Raw genomic sequence first — 22022 nt, forward strand, 5'->3', positions numbered from 1 at the left:
TCCCTGATAACTTCTTCTGTACTCAGTGGATTGCCACCTATTTGGTAGCTAGGGGTAACCTTGTTTTTCCCGAAGGGTATGACTATGCATTTTTGGCATTTAACTTTAGGCCATGGCTCTGGCACCAGTTATCCGTTTCTGTGAGACCCTTCTGAAGGATATCTGTGTCAGATGTGTTTTCTACTATGGCGCCCAGTTTGCAGTCATCTGCAAACTTTGTCAGCCATAACCCTCCTGTGTTTGCTTGTACTTCGGAAAAGTAGATGCCAAACAAGAGTGGGCCCAGGACTGAGCCCTGTGGTACACCACTTGTGACAGGCTTTGAGTCTGACATGGCGCCAGCAACTCTGACCCTGTGGGTTCTGTCACTCAGCCAGTTTGCAACCCATCTTGTGATGTATGGGTTAACATTTAAGCTGATGAGTTTTTCAATGATACCCGAGTGGGGTATTGTATCAAAGGCCTTCCCACGACCCTGTAAAGGATAAAATATATTTTTGGAAAATGGATGAATAGATGTCTATTAATTTTATCAGTATAGAAAATACCACGATTTTTTTCAGAAAGTCAGAATATGAACCGATGGACGTCTAAAACGCCAAATGTTATGGAAGCTATGTGGCACCCAGATCACCAGATGCATTGAAAAGGACATAAACCATTAAAAAAAATACTTTTTGACTTCCTTTATATAGAGCATCTGTTCTGTCACATTAATATTATCTCATCACACTTAGCTAGATATAACTGAATGTGTTCTGGAAAGCTATGCTACTATACCAAAATATGGCAGCAAGTTAAGTTGCTGTGTGCATCTCTTACCATTTTCTTAAACAGGTTCATAGGACGTTACTAGGCTATTGACCTGAGGGTCTTTACAAGTCCAGCTGTAAAATCCAGTATTATACTAGATGAGGTATCATCTATGCCCAAGATTTTTCTAGCAGGGATTACCCATATCAAGGAGAGAATCATGGGCAATCCCCAGCAGGAATTTATGGTTTCCCATCCAGTTGTCTAGGTTGTGCTTAAGCAGGGTTATGAAAGTGCACTGTTTGTCATGGATTGAAAGCCTATTCCATTGGAGTGGCAACCTCTGAGAGATGTATCTGTGTCTCCAGCAGGTCCTTTTTATGTCACAGGCTAGACAGAGGTCCCTGGAATGGGTGACTCTAGTGCCATTTGACTTATGGATGTGCAGCATTTTTATTAGATTTGGGTCAGAGATGGCCCTGTAAGTCAGATGCAAGTTGCCTCTAAGTAGTCTATATGCTACTGAGTACAGTGACAGTGACTTCAATCTGTCTGCATAAGATGTGCTGGAGACCCTGAATTTTCTTAGTTAGAAATCTCTGATGTCTTCAAGCTGCTGCCACAGGTACATACCACAGGGAGCATTATATTCAATAATAGGCTTGATGAGGGATGAGTACAGGGGAGTTATAACCTCTTTTGCTCTTAAGGTGATGCCTTTGCTAATCAAGTGAGTGACATAGAATGCCTTCTTCACTACAGTAGACACATAGTGGTCGAAGTTAAGGTCACAGTCAGTATGTGTTCCCAGGTCTCTCACTACAGAATTGGTACTTAGGGTATTACTGTTTATACAGGGACATTGTTTTTAACAAAGGGAATAAAGATGCATTTTTTAGCATTTAGTTTAAGACCGTGGCTTTGGCACCAATCATTGGTTTGTGTAAGCCCCTTTTTAAGAATGCTGACATCACTAGGGGATTCAGTAACAGCACATAATTTGCAGTCATCCACAAACTTGGTTAGCCGCAGCATCTCTGTTGGCCTGGACTTCAGAGAAGTATATGCCAAACAAGAGGGGGGCCCAGCACTGACACTTGTGCGTCACCACTGGTGACAGGTCTGCTGATAGAGGTGAAGTTTCCCACTTTGACTGAGTGTTGTCGATCTGTGAGCCAGTTTGCAACCCACCTGACAACATAGGTGTTGATATTCAACTGGGTTAATTTATCAATGATGCCTGAATGTGGGATTGTGTCTAAGGCCTTGGCCAAGTCAAGATAGGTTGTGTGCACAGCTTTACCATTGTCTGTGGCTCTGGTTACATTCTCGAAGAAGTCCACCAGGTTTAGCAGGCATGACCTACCCTTGACAAAGCCAAACTGGGACAGATCTAGAGTTTGGAGATCATCTATATCCTTATTTATGAGATCCACAATGATTCATTCCATTGCTTTGCAGATGTGGCTGGTTAAACTTATGGATCTATAGTTACCCGGGTCTGTTGCCGAGCTGCCCTTGTGGAAGGGGATAACAATCGCTGTTTTCCATTCCGTGGGGACAAAGCCAGTACTCAGGCTGTGGTTGAATAGGGGTGCCTAGTGGAGTAGCTAGGTCTTGTTTAAGAACATTAAGAATGCAGTCCAAAATGCCATCTGATCCCATGGAGGCTGTGTTTAGTCTTGGAGAGAGCATTGATGACTTGCTCTTTGGAGATGCAAGGATGAAGTGATGTTAAAGACATGTTTGTGGTATGCTTGGGGGGGGGGGTAGGAGGGTGCAATTTTCACCAAACCTGTCTGCTAGCAGGTGTGCAGTTTCTGCAGGGTCAGTGTGTGTGACACCATCCATAATTAGTTCAGCACACATCTGATTCCTACCTATTAGATTGCGGTTGTAGCTGAAGAAGGCCTTATGGTTATACTTGGCTATGGTTGCTAAATTTTTCTCATAGTTGCTCTTTAAGGATTTTATGAGTTGTTTTATTTAGTTCTCTAGGCTGAGGAGAGTGCTCTTCCAAATCTAACTTCTCACTTTTGTATTTTTAGACAGCAGCCTCTTTTGCTGATTGTATAATCTATTGATGCTAGACGTCCAACAGGATGATTTGTTTTTTTTTTCTTGAGGATCTTGCTTCAATCCCATCAGGCACAGTTGTGTCTATATATTTGTGTAGATATTTATACAGGACATTAGTGCATACCTTAATATAGCCATCAATGCCATCTGTGGAAACTGGAGCTTGGAAGTCTATTATACCATCCCTTAGGAGGGTATAGTTAGCTTTGGTCAAGTTTTTTAGCCTGCCTTCTCATTTGGGGAGTTCTGGTGTTACTGCTACTTCAAAAATGACTGATTTATGGTCAGATTTAACCAGTGCGGGCCCTACATTTGAGGCATTGCATATGTCACTCATATTGGTAAAGACCAGGTCTAGAATATTAGAGACCCTTGTGGGGTAGTGCATTATTTGTTCCAGGAACGTTTGTGCGAGTGAGTTTGGTCTGTTATAAGATTCCCAATTAATGGAGGAATAGTTGAAATCACCCATGACTAGGGTGTTAGGTTGTACTTTGATTGTCCTAGGTAGATCTAAATAAGCTGTGTGGGCTTCTTGGTTCCTGTAAGGGGACCTATAACTGACAATGGCATGAAGGGGTCTTGCCCACAGTAATTTGGACTTGGAGTAACTCCATAGAGTTATCTTGTCTAACCAGTCTAGAGACATAATTATAGGTTCATAGATTCATAAGTGTTTACTAAGCTAATGACCACAAGAGCCTTTTTAAGCCTAGCCAAGCATCCGAAATCTCTGACTAGTTCTGATACCCTTGATAAGTGTAAACAATGGCCTGGGAGATGAACCATTTACATGTTACCACTGTCTATTAGAGACATGGGTGCCAAACCATGGATGGATTTCCTGTTTCCCATCCAATTGTCCAAGATGCACTTGAATTGGATTAGGGAGGAACTGTGCTTCACATAGATGGGGAACCTGTTCCATAGACAGGTTAGTCTCTAAGACACATACCTATCTCTTCAGCAGGTCCTATTTATCTCACAGGCAAGGTTTAAGTCTTTAGAATGGGTAATTCTGGTGCTGTTTGTTTTGTGGATATGCAGGAGGTTCATCAGAATCTGACAACGTCCAGTATGCCAGGCATAGATCTCCCCTCAAAAGCCTGTAGGAGACAGAATACAGGGATAGGTCCTTGAGGCGGTTTGCATACGACATATTACTTACACCCTGTATTATTTTAGTGAGGAACCTCTGTGGATGTTCCAGTTGTTGGATATGCCTGGTTAGGTACATACCAAAGGGGGCACTGTACTCAATGATAGGTCTGATGAATGCCAAATACAGTGGAACAATGCCTTCCTTGAACTTAGATGCCATAACTTTGTTTATAAGTTGCATAACATAGAATGATTTCCTCACCACTGTATACACAAGATGATCAAAGGCTAGATTACTATTTATGTGTGTCGCTAAGTGCCTGTATACTAGGAAAACTCTAAAGGGTGTGTTGTCAATATGATAGTTACCAAGGATGGATGACTTCCCAAAGGATAGAAGTTATCTTTAATGAAGATATATACTCTACCTACTTTGGTTTTCATACCTTCAATTTGCTGTCTGAAAGTGTAGAAGGCATTGTAGCCTTGCAAGGGCGGGTACTTTCTGCGGTCTTGAACTAGGTTTCTGTGACTGCCTAGATGTCAAAGTGTTTCAGGGAAAGCAGTTTCTGATTTAAACTCATAGCATTTAGCAGCATGGTCCTTGGTTTCTTTGTGTCTGATATTTTTACATCAGAAATTTTGTTTTTGTGACCTTGCCTAAAAAAGGCATCATGGGGAAGGCAAGTGCCTTAGCCAGCAACCGAAAGCTTAGAAGTGTCAGGTGAAGTTTATTTCTGGCAAAGCAGCATGTTCTATCCACCAAGTCATCCCAGGCTGACAAGAACTGGATCCCCTTAGAATTACACCAGAAACTAAGCCAATTATTGAAGTAAATAATTTTTTGTTTATATTGTGGTATCATTCTAGGCGAGGGCAAAATGCTGCTCAAAGCTAGGAACATACCTGCCTGGAACACATATTCAGAAACCTCAATCATGTCTCTCTTAATATAGTCCAGAGAGGTATGTCTCAAGTCATTCACACTAACATGAATTATGATGGAGTCATAATGGCACTTGATGAGAGACTTGAGTGCATGTGTGATCTGACAAATCTTTGCATCAGATAGACAGCTGACCGTAACCTTCTCCTTGTTTAACCTAGTGAGTGGGGTGTCTGCATGTCTCACTATAGAGTCACCTATAACTAAAACATTTGGAATAGATGTGAATTGCCTTAAGGGCTTATTTGGTGAGACAGTGGTGCTAGTGTTTTTATGTGTATTGGGTTCATTGGGTTAGTGTTAGGTGTAGCATGTTTGTGTTTTGGATATCTCTGGTGCTTAGGTAAATTTCTGGAAGTACCTCCTCATATGAAGGTTTATGTGTTGGGTGTATATTGTGAATAGGAGTTGTGGAGCGTGAGCTAACAACCTGTTTAGTGTTGCTGTTCTGGGCACAACAGAGCAATGATTCCATATAATTAGTGTAGAAGCATCTCTCATAAATTGTACTTGAGTGATTTAGGAGTAAAGGGTTGTCAGTGTACATGATGCAGTTGCTGCACTCCCTCAAAATCCCATGTCAACCAAGCTAGCAGGAGAAACAGAGAGAAATCGAAAGTCCATAATGCAAGGTGTAAAACTGGTATCTCTACAGATAAGGAGAAAAAGATGGGGTTATCTGGTAGGGCGCTATTTTAAGGGGACTAACCTATGGGGTGTATAGTAGGAGGTCTATAAAAAAGGGGATCTACAGGGTCTGATGTTTATAGTTAAGAGGTAAAATCACTACTGGGGGGTTCACTGAACTGCTGAGAGCTCTTTAAGAACTGTTCTGCTAGATAGCAGCCACGTCTAAGGGAAAATATGTCTATTGGTGCTTTTGCATCTATGACCACTAAGAGTTACCCCCTCAGCACAGTGGTGTGCAATGGTGCATTACAAGCAAACAAAAGCAAAGCAGCTAATACAAAGAAACCAGTGAAAAAGCTCAAACTGAACCCTGAACCAATGAAATAGCTCAAAGTGGGCCCTGAATCAGTAATCTTCAGTTAGTTAGTCCTACTATACACTCCAGCCATGAGGGTACACGGAGGCTTTCTCCAGAAGAAGATGTCCTGATATTTAGTGATCAAGCCTCAAACAGAACTGGATTCATCTGGTCTGAATCCAAGCTGTACTGCAGTCAACAGAAATGGAACAACAAAATTAAAGCAGAATACTTTTTTCTTAAATTAAATAGGCAACAGAGTAAAAAGCAACATAGTATTTTCTTAAATTAAATATAGCAACAGAATAAAATAGTAGAACAGATCTTTTCTTAAATATGTAAAGGCAGCAGCTGGTGTAAAATACAGTAAAGTGTAACAAATGTAGTACTAAAATTGAAACTTAGCATTTGTAGTGTTCTCGGATGGTTTGGTATGATCAGAGGAGCAGAGGCTGATTGCCTAACTCTCTGCAGCCTTTCTAAGACAAGTGTCAACTCACGCAAATGTGGTCTTTAAGTATAATACAAGAGCAAAGCAGCTAATACAAAGAAACCAGTGAAAAAGCTCAAACTGAGCCCTGAACTAATGAAATAGCTCAAACTGAGCCCTGAACCAATGAAATAGCTCAAACTGAGGCCTGAACCAATAACCTTCAGTTAGATAGTCCTACTGTACACTTCTGCAATGAGGGTATGGGGGGGTTTCTCCCAAAGAAGATGTTGTGATTGTTAGTGCTCAGTCCTCAAACAGAACTGGATTCAGCTGGTCTGAATTCAATTTATACTATAGTCAACAGAAACAGAACAACAAATTTAAAGCAGAATGCTTTTTTTCTTAAATTAAATAGGCAATAGAGTAAAAAGCAGCATAGTATTTTCTCAAATTAAATATAGTAACAAAATAAAACAGCAGAACAGATCTTTTCTTAAATATGTAAAAGCAGCAGTTGATGTGAAATGCAGTCAAGTGTAACAAATGGGGTAGTAAAATTGAACTTAGCGTTTGTAGTTTTCTCGGATGGTTTGGTATGATCAGAACAGCAGAGGCTGATTGCCTAACTCTCTGGAGCATTTCTAAGACAAGCATCAACCCATACAAATGTGGTCTGTAAGTATAATACAAGAGCAAAGCAAATAAGAAACCAGCGAAAAAGCTCAAACTGAGCCCTGAACCAATTAAATAGCTTGAACTGAGTCCTGAACCAATGAAATAATTCAAACAGAGCCCTGAACCAATGAAATAGCTCAAAATGAGCCCTGAGCCAGCAAACTTCAATTAGATAGTCCTGCTGTACACTCCTGCCATGAGGGTTTTGGGGAGTTTCTCCAAAAGAGGATGTTCTGATTTTTAGTACTCAGTCCTCAAACAGAACTGGATTCATCTGGTCTGAATCCAATCTATACTCTAGTCAATAGAAATGGAACAACAAAATTAAAGCAGAATATTTTTTTTTTAATTAAATAGGTAACAGAGTTAAAAGCACCACAGCATTTTTTTAAATTAAATTAAATACAGCAACAGAGTAAAACAGCAGAACAGATCTTTTTTTAAATATGTAAAAGCAGCAGCTGGTGTGAAATATAGTCAAGTGTAACAAATTCAGTAGTAAAATTGAAACTTAGCATTTGTAGTTTTCTCAGATGGTGTGGCATGATCAGAGGAGCAGAGGCTGATTGCCTAACTCTCTGAGCCTTTCTAAGACAAGTTTCAACCCACGCAAAGGCAGTCTTTAAGTATAATACAAGAACAAAGCAGCTAATACAAAGAAACCAGTGAAAAAGCTCAAACAGAGTCCTGAACCAATGAAGATGTTCTGATTTTTAGTGCTCAATTCTTAAACAGAACTGGATTTATCAGGTCTGAATCCAATATATACTACAGCCAACAGAAAGAGAACAACAGAATTAAAGCAGAATACTTTTTTTCTTAAATTAAATAGGCAACAGAGTATAAAGTAGCATGTTTTTTTTTCTTAAATTAAATATAGCAACAGACTAAAATAACAGAGCTAGAAGCTAATTCTTTTTAATAGTCATATAAGCAATCCATTCTATAAGTAACAGACCAATAATTTATTTATTTAATTTTTATTTATTGACATTTGTTAACCAGGTTAGTCCAGCTGGGCCAGGAGCCCATTTTCAGTGGAGACCCGAGGAGAAAAGCTCCAGTTTCAGGCAGTTTACAGTATATAAAAACAATGCACACTCCAGGATAAGTAAAATTAAAACTACAGAGTATCAAGAAATATAGTGTAAGATGCATACACATCATAACAAACAAGTAACTATGTACAATGTATACAAAAATATGCAGCCAGTTGAGCTATAAATAGCATCAGATTGGATAAATCCCTAGTAGGGTAATTAGAATTACAAATAAGAATTATAAATAACAATGCGATCACTATCTATGATATTTTATACACATTTCTAAAATATCTTACCTTTAGGACAAGTTCTGCAACTAAATTCCTTGTTCATAGTCACCACCTGTTTTAAAAAGAAATGTTAGTTCATGTATTAAAGAAAAGGAGAAGTTGAAATCAGTATTAGCCTCTGTGTAGAAAAGTACAATTGTGTAGGTTCTACTTACCATAAATGTAGATGTTGAGATGATCACTGTGGGAGTAGCCTTATAGCTATATGAGTTATATTGTGCCAAGAATAGAACAGCTGGCCTGTTTCCAAAGCATTAGGGTACCTTCCACATACCCAAAGTGTCAAGCAGCTTGAGGTGAGCTGACTAAAAGACAAGTTTGGGTGCAAAGTCCTTCAGAACTTTAGTACCAGCAAACAGAGGGAGGCTGAGATCTGAAAGGAAGCAAATTGCTACGGGATACAAAAAATAAATGTCTTCACCCTGGCATAAAAAAACACATAAAAAAATGAGGGGGTGGAGGGAGAGCCCGGTTATACACTTTTTTCCCCATATCTATCAATAATTTTCCTATCCTTATCAGAAAGGGTAGCACTGGAATTAACTAAGTGCTTAGCAGCAGTGGGATCAACTAAACCTATTACTGCTGGCTCAGGTTTGGGAACAGTGTATAAAAATTTAAAAGACTGATGAACTTTATACATCCTATCTGCCCATTTTTAGAGGAGCTGGCTGATTATCAGGAAAATTGCAGGCAGTAACACACACATCCTCTAAAGCAGACAGAACAGGAGGAATAGGTGAAGGTTTTGGAAAACCCTTCTGTAGCAACTCACAGTATGTCTGAGAGACTGAGAGACCTCAGTGTTCTCCCAGAAATCAGAGGGAAAAAAAAATGTATCCATTCCTGCATTATTCCTGTTCAGATTCAGAACCTTGAATCTCTTCATGAAAAGGGGTATCCTTGTTTCTTTTCCCAGAAACTACTTTACAAGAAACATCAGTAGCCTGAATTAAAGCCTGAGCCAGACTCAGTAAACTACTCCTAACCAAAGAAATTTAAAGAAGAATAGATATATGCTTGGTTTTCTGTTTCTTTTTTGACAAGAAAAATGGGACAAACCATTTTACTAATGGCAACAGCTGCTTTCCCAGGGATGGGCACAGCATTCTGAAGCAACAGGTAAACCTTACCTCTTCCCTCTCCCAGAACAATCAAAAGTGTCTCTCTTTTGCCAGTTGGGGGGGGGGGCAACAGCTGCACAGGACGTAGCTAACTCCCAGTCCACAGTGGCTGTAGGTACTACACCAGAGGGATCCAGGGTAAAAGATGAATGCACTGAGGTACAAGAATTGGCCATAGCAGAGTCACCCATCTGAGGCTGAGGCACATTGCTAGCTTGCTGTGGTGGTAAAGGCTGTTTGCTTAACTTTTTCTTTTTGTGGGACCTGAAGTCTGTTCCATGGTCAAGCTGAAAATGGAACCTCTTTCCTGGGAAGACAAGCAGCAATTATTGGTAAACACTACCAGTTCACAAAAGTTACTTTTTTGACAGAAAAAAAACCCAGTAAAAATCACTTAAAAACTGTATGCCAGCCCCACAAAAGAAACATAAACACAATTTCTCGACAGAAAAAAAAAATCAGTTATTTTACACTACTTTTAAACTGACAGAAAAATAAGTGCTCTGTTTGAAAGTATGTTACAGTCTCGAGACAGTGTGCTAAAACCCAACACTTCTAGTTTTAAAATAACTTTCCTGAAGAGATATCAATAACATGAAGAAAACAGAATTTTTTTTTCCCGCAAAGGAACTTATCTACCCAGCAAAGCAAAGCACTCATCAGTTTACACAGACTATAACAGAACCATTCTTAAAATGTGTACATTTACTTGCTTTCATTTCTGATTAAGTCTTGTGATGTGAATAAAAATGATTTATATGTTACTGTTCACATAGCTAGGGACTTTTACACAGAAGGTCAGCTTTTATCTGAGCAGAATTCTAGTCAAAGACAAAAACAATGTGGGGACCAAAGCCCTAAATCAGGGATAGATTTTAAATACTGCTTATATAATCTTTGAAAGTTGATAGACTAACAGGTTTGGAATTGGCATTCATTTTCTAATAGATATGATGTCTGAAACTCAAATATCTGTCATTATTTAATGATTTTACTCCTAAATGATTTACTAGGAAACCACATATTTTATGAGAGACAGGCCAAAAATATGAGGCAAAAATGTGTACATTCTGCGAAATTCTGGACAGTTGAGAGATTTGCCAAAATGGATGCGTATGTATATGTATCTGTATCACAGCATCAGTAATGGTGTCGTTATAACACAGCACAATGGAAAAACGCAGCACTGCTAAGAGGAACAGGAAGAGTAAATAAGTTATTTAGGATCTATATCTGGCTCATCTGAAATCATTTTGAAAATCATCTTTCATTTTCCACCATTTTTACATATGGTGTTTTGATTTGGTGTTCTTTACTTCATCCAATGTAGCTTTCATCTATTTAAACAGAACCAAATAAAACTGTCAAATACATTGCCTTCTGTATTCCAGTTAGACAGAAAGTAGCTTATTGGCTAAATTAGGGTGGTAGGAATAACCATGTGGTGTGCTCTGCTATGATGTTAGATGGACAGAATGAAGGATTATGTTACACCTGCCTCAAAGAGAGGGGATGAAGCTGAAAATGTGGTAAAACAGGTACTTCATAGGAATAAGTATCTCTAGATGAAATAACATATTTAGACACAAGCCAAGCATTTGTTAAGTGTATCAGCATCTTTTAATTCTGTTGGTAAATTATGCCATTTTAAAGGTTTATTTGATTAGATTTGTTGTTTTTGGTAGTTTTGATTCTATGTTGCTATTCTGCATTACTGCAGGGTTATTTATTAAAAAGGTAATAGGGCAGTGGTCACTAAAACAGAGGGAAATTTGAAAGAGAAGAGATTTTATCTTGGATGGTGGTTATTATTAAATAGAGCATCAAAAGAGTGATTTGAAGTTGGGTTATATGGGCTCGGAAATTAGCTGTTGCATGCCAAAGCTGTTCACTAAAGCTGTGATTATTTTGAATGAATGAGGTTTATGTTAAGGGATTTCACTTGAGGGAAAGATTTTTTAATTATGCTGAATGGATGTTTGATATTAGCTTACAAGGAAAGTGGTGGTAGGTAAGCAGATGCTATATGAATATCAGTCCACCTGTGTTGTGTAAACTTTACAACTATCAAGCTTAGTTCATAATCAGAGATGGAGCTAACTTGAAACGTGAGTATTTATTGTTCAGACTTGTACATGAACATTAAGCTTCCCCCCAGTTCTAGGTCCTGGCCTATTGTTAACAACATAGTTGTGACCCAGGAAGTAAGACTGGAGAGGATGAATAATGTATTGTTTTCTGTAGTGTTAGTTTTGATGAGAGTGTTGTTTCTGTAAGGATCATATAAAATATGATGATTGGCAGTGGGAGTGAAACTTTGTGTTTAGATAGCTAACAAAGCAGGATTATTATATGTAATAGTTTCATTCTGTGAAATGAATGTAAAGAGTATGAACAGGATGAGGGTGAACATGATTTAGAGCAGATGTAAGATTAAAATTAAAGATTAGAAAACAACAAGTTGATACTGGTAAGTAAAAAGAATGTGCTTGTCAAATATTGGTATGATTATTCATGGTGAGTTGCAGGAAGCCAGAGGCAATTAGATGGCTAGAAAAGAGAAGTAGTTATGTCATGTTAATGACATGATGTGTGGGAGGGAATGAGGAAGGTAAAGGAGTGCAGTAAAGCCAAACAAAGCTAGGCTAAACAAAGTAGACAAGGCCTCATCTAGTGTTACAAGAATAACAACCAGGTTAGTGCCTCATGTGCTTAACTATGTGAATGAACTAAGACAAGATGGCCATGAATCATCAAAGTTATTTTTGTGCCTGTCTAAAAAGAGTTGAAGCTGGGAATGCAGTAAAAAGCCCAGCAAAGAATAACCTATGTGACTACTAAAAAAAAAAATGGACTGGCGTTATAAAGTGAGGTTACCTAAAGGTGTTACAGTAATAACTAAGTGAATATGAGAAAGACAGAACTGTTATGTGGGAGACCCAATGTAGTAGATAGTCCAGACAGTACAGAGAAAGATTGTCATAAATGGAAAAAATGTAGGCACTGTACAGAAATAAAGCTACACATGTAAGGATAGCAATATTTCAGATGCTTACTTTGAATAATTAAAAAAAGGAGAAGTGTCTGGACTTGAGCACATTTTTGGCCATGTAGACAGCTATGTTGTATCAGGCAAACCTCACTATTAATCTGCAAAGCAGAAAGTTATGGGGAGGTGATGTGAATAATACAACTAAAGGGCCTGTAGGAAATATAAAAAAAAGTTTTATTAGTAGATAAAAATGACTAAGAAATCATGCAACAGAGCAAACTCAAGAATGTAAAAACAGTATAATCAATGAAAGATGAAAGCATGCAGATAGTGCAGTGTAAAATTAACAACCTGTGTTAATTAAGCAGCCATAGAATCATAGACACATAGAAAATACATGGCACCTGGGTGATGTAGTCATTTACTTCTTACCAATACCCTCCCTCAGACCTCACTTTGCTTTTGCAAGGATAGACAGAACAGTCATGCCAGTCAGGGGGATGTGTGAATATCCATACATTTGTCTAACTCCTTTTTAAAAGAAGATAGTGTGTCACATTGTTTGGTACAGAGTGGCAATTTGCTTCAGAGAGTGATTAGTCATTGCATGATGCATCTGTATCTCCATCATGATTTGTTTATTTGCTGAAACAAGTTCAGATCTGTGGTCTAGTCTTCACTGGACTGTTTGATTTGTGGAGATATAAGAGGTCTTGGACTGCAGGATGCCTAATGGCTCAAAAAGCAAGGCAAGGATCACTCTTAAGGAGTCTGTAGAACACTGGTGATTTGAAACAAAGAAGCAAGGTAAATAATCTTTTTTTTTTGTAACTGTGTAGTTGTTTAAACTGATGGAGCTGCTTTCTGTTTTGAGAAATCTGTTTGGCCTGGTGCTTTTATTCTTTGAGGCAGACAGAGACTTAAATTACTCAGTGTGCACATTTCACTTGTTTTTTTTTTCAATTGGTTAGTCTGTTGCTTTTTTCTGAAATGTTTTATTAAAGTTAATCAGATAAATTATAACATTTAATATATATACCTATATATATATATATATATATATATATATATATATATGGAGAGAGAGAAAGAGAGAAATTAGTTAATTAAACAATCTACTGAAAAAAATATCAAAACATAGTAAAAACAAGGTTTACAATTAGTTTGTCGATCGCACATTTGTGTGAAACTGCCATTGGCAAAACTGAAATTAAGAATGCCACAATGTCGAACCTTACAAAAGCTAGCATTTGTTGTTGTAAGGTTCGACACTGTGGTGCAGATTGCACTATAGTGGGGATCGGGAAATGTACCATTTCCCTCACTGTAGTGTGATCTTGGAGTTTGTATATATATATATATATATATATATATATTTATATATATATGTGTAGGGGAGTGTGGAGGGTGGAAGGGGGCTTGCACCCCTGCAAAAGTGTTTGCTAATGTTGAGCAGAAGTGCAGAATTTCAGTAAAGTTGACATTTTTGCTGCCTTAGATATTTTTTATGTTCGGTGCTGAGATTTCCGAACATGTGATTCGGACATCTTAACACTCGAACTGAGTAAATTTGAGTATGTGATAGTAAACCCAAAAACAACTATTTGCAAAAGTGTCTACTGTATATAAAAAATTCTAAATATTCAAGCAATAATCTTTGTTACTAACATGTTAGTGACTGTTTATTTAGCAGTTCTTTAAATTTCATCCAAGTGTTGTAAGAAGTGCCATTTTTCATTGATCTCATCTTGATTGTAAGAAGTTCTAAATGACCAATGTTGATTGCAATGCTTATAAATTCTTTCAAGATTGGAGTCAAATCTTTTTTCCAATTCTTGGTGATAACTTTTCTTGCAATTGTTAAAATACTCCACAGAAATGAGTAGTTTATTTTTCTGACACAAGCAGGTATTGGCATGTTAAATAAAATTAGTGATTTGGCCAAAGTAAATTGGTCACTAAATAAAGCCTGTAAAAATGCTAACATTATCCCAGAATGATTTAATAACTTTACAATAAAAAACATATGTTACCAATCAGCTTTAATATTCAACATATCTCCAACATCCTACTTTTTTATTATACATTAATTCAACTCTGTGTGGAGTAATGGAAGTTCTACACATGAATTTCCAACAGAATAATATCCATTTTAATAAGGAAGTAAATTGTTTTGAAGATCATAACATTATTTTTATCATCTTCACTTGGATAGTAATTGTTTGTGAGTTTGAAATTATCCCAATAGCTTTTGTTCTAATATTTTGTTCTATTTTTAACCACTTTATAGATTCTGGATAAAAGTCCTTTCCCTAATATATTCTGATGCATGGAACTAATTAAACAATCAGTGAACTTAAGAACAATATTTTTTACTGTTGGCTGCATTAACTTAATTTTATGTTCCACTGAATGTCTACAATTTTCAATATCTAACCACATTTCCTTACATAAATTAAATTTTGTTATTATATCTTCTACAGTTTGCAGTTTTTCTCTATCCATCAGCTGATATCATTTTATTCTCTTTAAAATGCAATAATTGTAGATAAATTAAATGTACAAATGTTGTTTTGAGTATATGCTATAGGAAACAGTAGAAAAAACATACTTTATATTCTGGGTTCTTGTAAATAAAATTTCTGATTATCGTGGAAATATAAAAAGAATTGGTTAATTGGTTTTGGTTTCTAAGATATAATCTTCTAACAACCAAAGCAGATTATTGTTTACTATTATATGTTAGTGTAAATATGTCAAACGGTTGGATTTTAACCAAATGCTTTCTTGTATCACTTTCTATTTGGCATTATAATTATTATTTGACCAGAGAGAGATTGTTTTTATAAATGATGATAAATAATATAATTCTAAATCTGTTGATAAAAAACAACAACCAAAACTTCCTAATTCTAAATCTGGTAAACCAATGCCACCAAAAGTCCAATCGCTTGTGTGATGATTTAGAGCTAATCTAGATTTATTGGGATACCAAAGAAATCTCAGAATTAAGGAATTAAACTCTCTCATACTTTTTTAGGGGTAGGGACAGATAGAGATTGTATTATGTATAAACTTTTTGGTAAAATAAAAGTCTCTCTTCCATAGGAAAAACATTCTATTTATTAATAAGATTATTTATAATGGTTAAACTATTAACATAATTTACATTTATTATATTTTAATGTTGTATGTTAATGTTATCCCTATATAGTTGTTTTTTGTCTTCTACAATATATTTAGCAAATTTTTCTTCCATATCACAAGCAGTCCTGTGGGACAATAAACTATCCTCTCAGCTTCCAGTCACCCTTAGAGTTTCACATGGATCAATTCTTGGACCACTCCTTTTCACTATTTTCATTAATGATCTGAAAACTTCCCCTCCCCAAGCTACGTGCATACAATATGACAATGATTCAACTCTGATATGTGCAGCATCTTCTCCAGCAGAACTCCAATCCAATACACAAACAGTCTTTACCTTAGTAGAAACCTAGTTCCATCAAAGATGTCTCCTCCTCAACTAAAAAAAAAACTAAATTATTACTTTTTATTCCCACACAGAAATCCCCCCCCCTATAAATTTCATAGTTACATCAAATAATGGCACAGAAATTGCTCCTGAGACCACCACCAAACTCCTGGGTGTAACAATTGACAACAATCTCAACTTTAACGCACACATTAATGCAACTATTAAAGCAGTAAATAGAAAACTTGGATTCCTTTATAGGATCAAGCCCTTTTTCACAGCCACTGCTAAGATTTCCATTGCTCAGACCCACCTCATTTCCACCCTTCTCTACACCTCCCCTATCTATACTAACTTATCCAAAAGCAACCTGAATAAACTAACAACATAGCCAAATTTGCCACTGGTGCCCCCTTTCGTACCCACCATTGCCAAAATTTTAAACTTTTAGGATGGCTGGAAGTTCACAACCAAATACTTTTCCAGCAACTAATTTTTATCCACAAGATCATATATCATCCTACAAATACTCCCATACTCTGTAACCTCTTTAACTCCTATAAAAATCTACCAACCCTAAGATCCGTAAATAAGCTACAAGTAGCCACCATAAAATCCAACAACAAATCTGGGGACTGCCTGTTCTCTAATGTTGTTGGCAATACTTGGAACAAACTTCCAAGAGAAATAACATCCCTAACTTCCACCAACCTTTTCAAGAAAAAAATTGAAAATCTTCATTAAAAACCAATGGCTCTGTCCCTGCTCTAATCCTGATTGATACTACTTCTCCAATTTGTCTAAATACTTCTCAACTAAACACTTTTTATCTGATATCTCTCTGTGCTCTACACTGTCTTAGAATCAAAAACATTTTCTGTCTGAGTGTATGTTTGACTGTCCTGAGGAAACTCTTGTACTGTAAATGTTTTTGTTATTTTTTCTTTTTAATACAGCTGTAAAATAACAATCTGTCTTCTATGTGTAACCTTATAACTGAGATGTAAATATTTTTGCTATGCAGTTGCAATCATATTGTAAATTGTTTTTTTTTTTGTGTTTTTCCACTGTTTTTGTGGACTCTATGTATAATTTTTTTCTCTGAGCTTTTCTCCTTGGGCTTCTACTGAAAATGGACATGTATCCAGTTAGACTAGCCCGGTCAACAAATGTAAAATAAATAAATAAATACAATATCATAAGTGCTAGACTTTATAGGTAAAATGTTTGTTTTGTTTTCATTAAAAGTAAGACCATTTTTTATGAAAGATTTCTATTGCATTAAAAACAGCATCAAGATATTTAAAATCAAAAGGATATCATCATCGAACAACTGTATTTTAGAATTGTGGGAGGTTGGGAGGGTGGGAGGTTGGCATAATTGCTAAAGTGTTTTGCATTACAGACACAAGGTACAGGGTTTGTGTTAGAAAAAAATGTATTAACATATGTGTGCAATGCTTATTCTAATAAGGGAAGATTAACACATTTTTATTCTATATGCAGCATTAGTTTTATTTGAGACTGAAAATGTGTTTTTCTGAAATTGTGCTTTCTGACACTGCAAGATGCACTCTGACCTAGTTTGCTAGCACAGCAAAATACATGTTTATGCCTTGGAAATGTACTGGAAAGCAGGTGATTTTCTGCTAGGTCAGGAAATTGAAAGGAGAATAATAATAATTTCTGTAGATCCACTCATTATAGACAATAAGCTCTGTTCGAGTTGATGAAAAAGTGCACAGGCTGCAAGATAGTTAGATATAAAGAACAATAAACTGCTTCAGAAATCTGTACTTGCATTGTGCTTAAATTAGCCATAGTACCTAGACTTGTAACATCACATAGTAAGAAAGTTATAATTGACCAGTGGTCATCAAGGCCATCCTGTTTACTGAAAAATCTTTTTTAAACTTTGAAGCGTCAGCTAGAAATATGAGAAATATCTGTAAAATAACAAACTTATGAACTGGTGATCTGCTACGTCAGTCGTAGTGGGCAATGTCTTGAAAGAAAGGTATAATAACTGTGACACTTCCTGATTTAGTCAGACAAACTCTGTAACTGCATTTTTTGTCTCCTTGAGCAAGAATAAAGATACCTGAACTGAACCTTATGCTTTTGGTCTTTTTAAAGTATTTTTCTCTAACAGTTTGATTCTCACATGGAATAATTGGCAAAGCTTAAAATGGTCCATAAGGGCAGTTAGCTTAGTACTAATCTATGAACCTATGATCTTATTATTATTTATCTCTATGCTTTTGATAGCTAAGCATGATCTTATGTAGTTTACAAACGGTTCCATAATTAAAGTAAAGAGCAGCGGTGACAACAGGCAACCCTGCCTAGTTCCCTTAGAAATCAAAATTGACTGAAATATATGAGCTAATTTTTATATAAACAAAGGAGTTTTCAGAAAAGGGGTTTATAAGTTGTATGAAATTGTTTGAAAAATTACGCTCCTCTAGTTCTAAAAAAAGGTATTTCTAGTTCTTATTAATGTTAAGTTATCTTTAGTGCTATTTGCATAATCAGTTATGGTTAATATTCTTTTACTGTTATAATAAGTATTCTTGTTTATTATAAATCCAGTTTGATCATTATTAATCAGAAATGAAAGTAATTGTTGAATTCTAGTAGCATGTATAGCCATAAATATTTTATAATCAATATTTAATAGTGCAATTGGTCTGTAAGAAGAACAATCTGCTGGGTCTTTATTAACTTCTATGATCAGGGAAACAAGTGTGTATTTCCATGACGGTGCAACCTTTGTTAGATATTTAATTTAAAAAAAAAACCTTGAGCAAGATGTTTAAGGCTTCTTTAGGCATATGTTTATAACATTCCGATATTATGCCATCATTACCAGGAGCTTTGTTAGACTTTAGTTTATTAATTTGATTTTTAATTTCAGACATTAACAGTCTATCAATTAATTTCAGCTGATCTTCAGTTAATTTATTTTAAGTACGATTTCTAATGAAAGCTTTAATTACTTCTTGTGAATCATTTGTTGGATTATGTTGATTACTTTTATTCAAATGAGTTCTAAATACACTTAAGATGTCCTCTATTTCGGTAACCCTTTTCTTACCATCAGAAGAACACAATTCTTTACTGTGATTAGATTTAATAAGCACTTTTGTTCTGGAAGCTAATTTATGCATTGATTTTGGATTTGTAGAATAGCTAATTAATTTAATCTTTTTCTGAATCTATCATAGTTTTATGATTTAGGATTTTTAAACATTTACTTTGTAAATTATTAATTTATTTTTTCAGGTTACCATTTCCTTATTTGGTCATCTAGTTTTAACGTATCAATTTTTTATTGTAGATCTATCAAATCCTTGTCTCGTTACTTTTTCTTTAGAGCATACCAATTCATAACTTTATAATATAAATATGCTTTTAGAGCACCCCATAAATAAATCTCAGATATATTCTCTGCATAATTATGTTCAATGAAGGTCTGAATTTCTTTTGGACAGAGCAGTGGTGCAGCGGTAGCATTGTCATCTCACAGCAAGAGGTACTCCAGTTTAATTCTTGGCTAGAGTGCCTTCTGTGCGGAGTCTGCATGTCCTCCCTGCATTTGTGTGGGTTTTCTCCGGGTACTCCGGTTTCCTCCCATGTTACAAAGACATGTGTCTGGAGTGTTTCTCCCTGGGGCTCTGCTGAAAATTGGCTTCATTCCAAGTTTGACTTTCCTAGTAAACAAATGTTAAATAAAACAGTTTATTGAAGAATTCTTTAAAATCCTCTAAATCTGTTAAATAAGCAGGTATCCTTTTAATGGGAATAGTGTTATTACAGTTTAATATAAGCTCAAATGTTATAGTTTATTTCTCGAGTGATACTTAAATACACCAGATATATCTGTGGTCTTGTCTTTTCTGATAAAACTCAAAGCCTGCAAAAAACAATAAGCACTGCTGGTGACTTCCTGCCTGTGATTTGAAACAAAGAAGCAGGAAAAGTAATCTCTTTTTGTTCTGCGTAATTGCTTAAACTGATAGAGTCACTTTATGTTTTATTTGTTATATTTTGTTTTCTGTTTTGAGAAATCTGTTTGGCCTGGTGTTTTTGCTCAGTGTGGCAGATAGACACTTAAATTAACCAGGCTGCACATTTCACATGTTTTTTCCCCCCATTGTTAGTTTGCTTACTCACTGATACTTACAGTAATTGTCTTTTCTGATAAGTCTCAAAGCCTGCAAAACCTACAAGGAATTTTTGAGGAATACTTTTATGTACTAAAAATATACTAAATAATAATAAAAATGATGTGTAGAATGTGTATAAATCTATATATGTTCAGTTACTTTAACTTAATTCTGCTTTGCTTAGATTTACTGCATCACACCAGAGTTTTAAATGGTAAATTAAAAACACACATTTTTTTCATGCCGCTATTACCATGTAGTATTGGTATAATTCTCCATTTACCATATTGGTGGATGCTCATGCACATTTGTGCACACCTTTATACATTACTAGTTTACTTCAAGCATTGTTTTCTGTATTTTTGTGTGTTTTTTGTACTAGATTTAATTGCATAATCATGTTTTTGGGGATGTAAACAGTTTTTTTTTTTTTTGCAAAGCACTTACATTGTTTCTGAGCTATTAATAACTTGTTTTTTATGCACACTAATACACATGGATGGATATTTACTAGATATTATTAGATAGATGTATTTTTATATTTATAGTGTTCTAGCTTGATTATTCTTATGGTTAGATAGCTATGTTAGGAGCCATTATTGACTCCCCAGGTGATGTAGACATCCTACAGAAAGGCCTCACTGAGACCAATGACTGGTGTCGAAACCATGATCTTAAACTTAATGCCAAAAAATGCATCATCATCCCCTTTGGGAAAAACTCAGTTCCCACTAATTACCACATTGATGGGAGCCCACTGAACACTGAAGAAATTATAAGAGATCAGAGGACACAGGTTGACAGCAACCTCTCCTTTGACCACCACATTGCCACTGTGGTCAGAAAGTCCTTCTATGTGGCACATCTCATTACCAAGGGTTTTGCATCCAGGAAGAAATAGGTCATCATCTATCTCTACTCTTCCCTCATTAGGCCAATCATCAAGTATAATGCCCCATTTAGCATGTACCTCACTAGACACATCAACAGCTGGAAAGGCCACAAAAGTACCTACATGGACAGACTCAAAAAACTCCAGCTATTCTCTGTATCATATCATCTACTAAGAGGTGATCTCTGCTTGACTTACAAAGCCATGTCTGACCCAGCTCTGTTAGAAATGCTACATCTAAAGAAATCCAAATCCCTCCTCACCACATGCTCCAGAGACCTCAACCTCATTTCCACAAGCAACAGAGCATGCTGGAGGGACAGGTTCATAACCCAAAGACTGTCCATGCTCTGAAATTGACTTCCCATACATGTCAAGCAGAGCACCTCACTGGGCCTCTTCAAGAGAAATATTGATGAGTGGATGGGAAATAGAAAGTTCACCCTGGGGATCACTGCAGTGACTCTACTTGATAGAGGCACTGGGAACTAACGTCGGACGGCACAATGCCAGGGCACTTCTATGGGCTAGGCTTGTAAAGGCTCCAGGGCCATTAGCCTAGTACACACCTATGAACCTATGTGTTTTTCTTCATTTTAGTTCTTGTCACAGACCTGATGAAGTCTTTATTACATTAGTTAGCTAAAAAAGCAATTTTAGTTAAAAGTCTTTTTATGTATATCTTTTTTATGTATATGTTATGCTTTTCTTAATACCTGATCTTGGAATGTGGGTTGGAAATATATAGGTAGTGTTTTCCTCAACTAGGATTTAGTTTGATCTAATCAGTAGTAGTGTGTGGGGTTGGGTACTTGCTGTTCTAAAATGTACATTTACAGTGTTGTTTTTATGGTTTACCATGAATAGGCTGGTTTACAATTAAATGATATGTACATTTTCCACATACCCTGTAAGTATATAAAAGTTGATATGTTTAACATTGTTAAAATAATTCAGACGTTTTGTTACTGAGGATCACTTGTCTGTGATGAATAAAGATTGTTGCTTTGGAGCACTTCCTGGGTTTCATGATTTTTGGAAATTATTGTGACTTAGCTCATC

General features: G+C 36.3%; 1 protein-coding gene across 1 annotated transcript in view; it reads right to left on the bottom strand.

Annotated features, from left to right (window-relative positions):
- LOC122795014 (tumor necrosis factor receptor superfamily member 1B-like) overlaps window positions 1–22022 on the bottom strand; it is a 198540-nt gene that overhangs the window by 108056 nt on the left and 68462 nt on the right. Inside the window, exon 2 of the mRNA XM_044063599.1 lies at window positions 8315–8360. Within this exon, the coding sequence (XP_043919534.1) occupies window positions 8315–8360 (46 nt within the window). The remainder of the gene's footprint in view (window positions 1–8314; window positions 8361–22022) is intronic.

The sequence above is a fragment of the Protopterus annectens genome, chromosome 2.part1 (assembly GCF_019279795.1).
Source record: "Protopterus annectens isolate FY-2018-M chromosome 2.part1, PAN1.0, whole genome shotgun sequence".
In the NCBI taxonomy this organism is placed as follows: Eukaryota; Metazoa; Chordata; order Ceratodontiformes; family Protopteridae; genus Protopterus; species Protopterus annectens.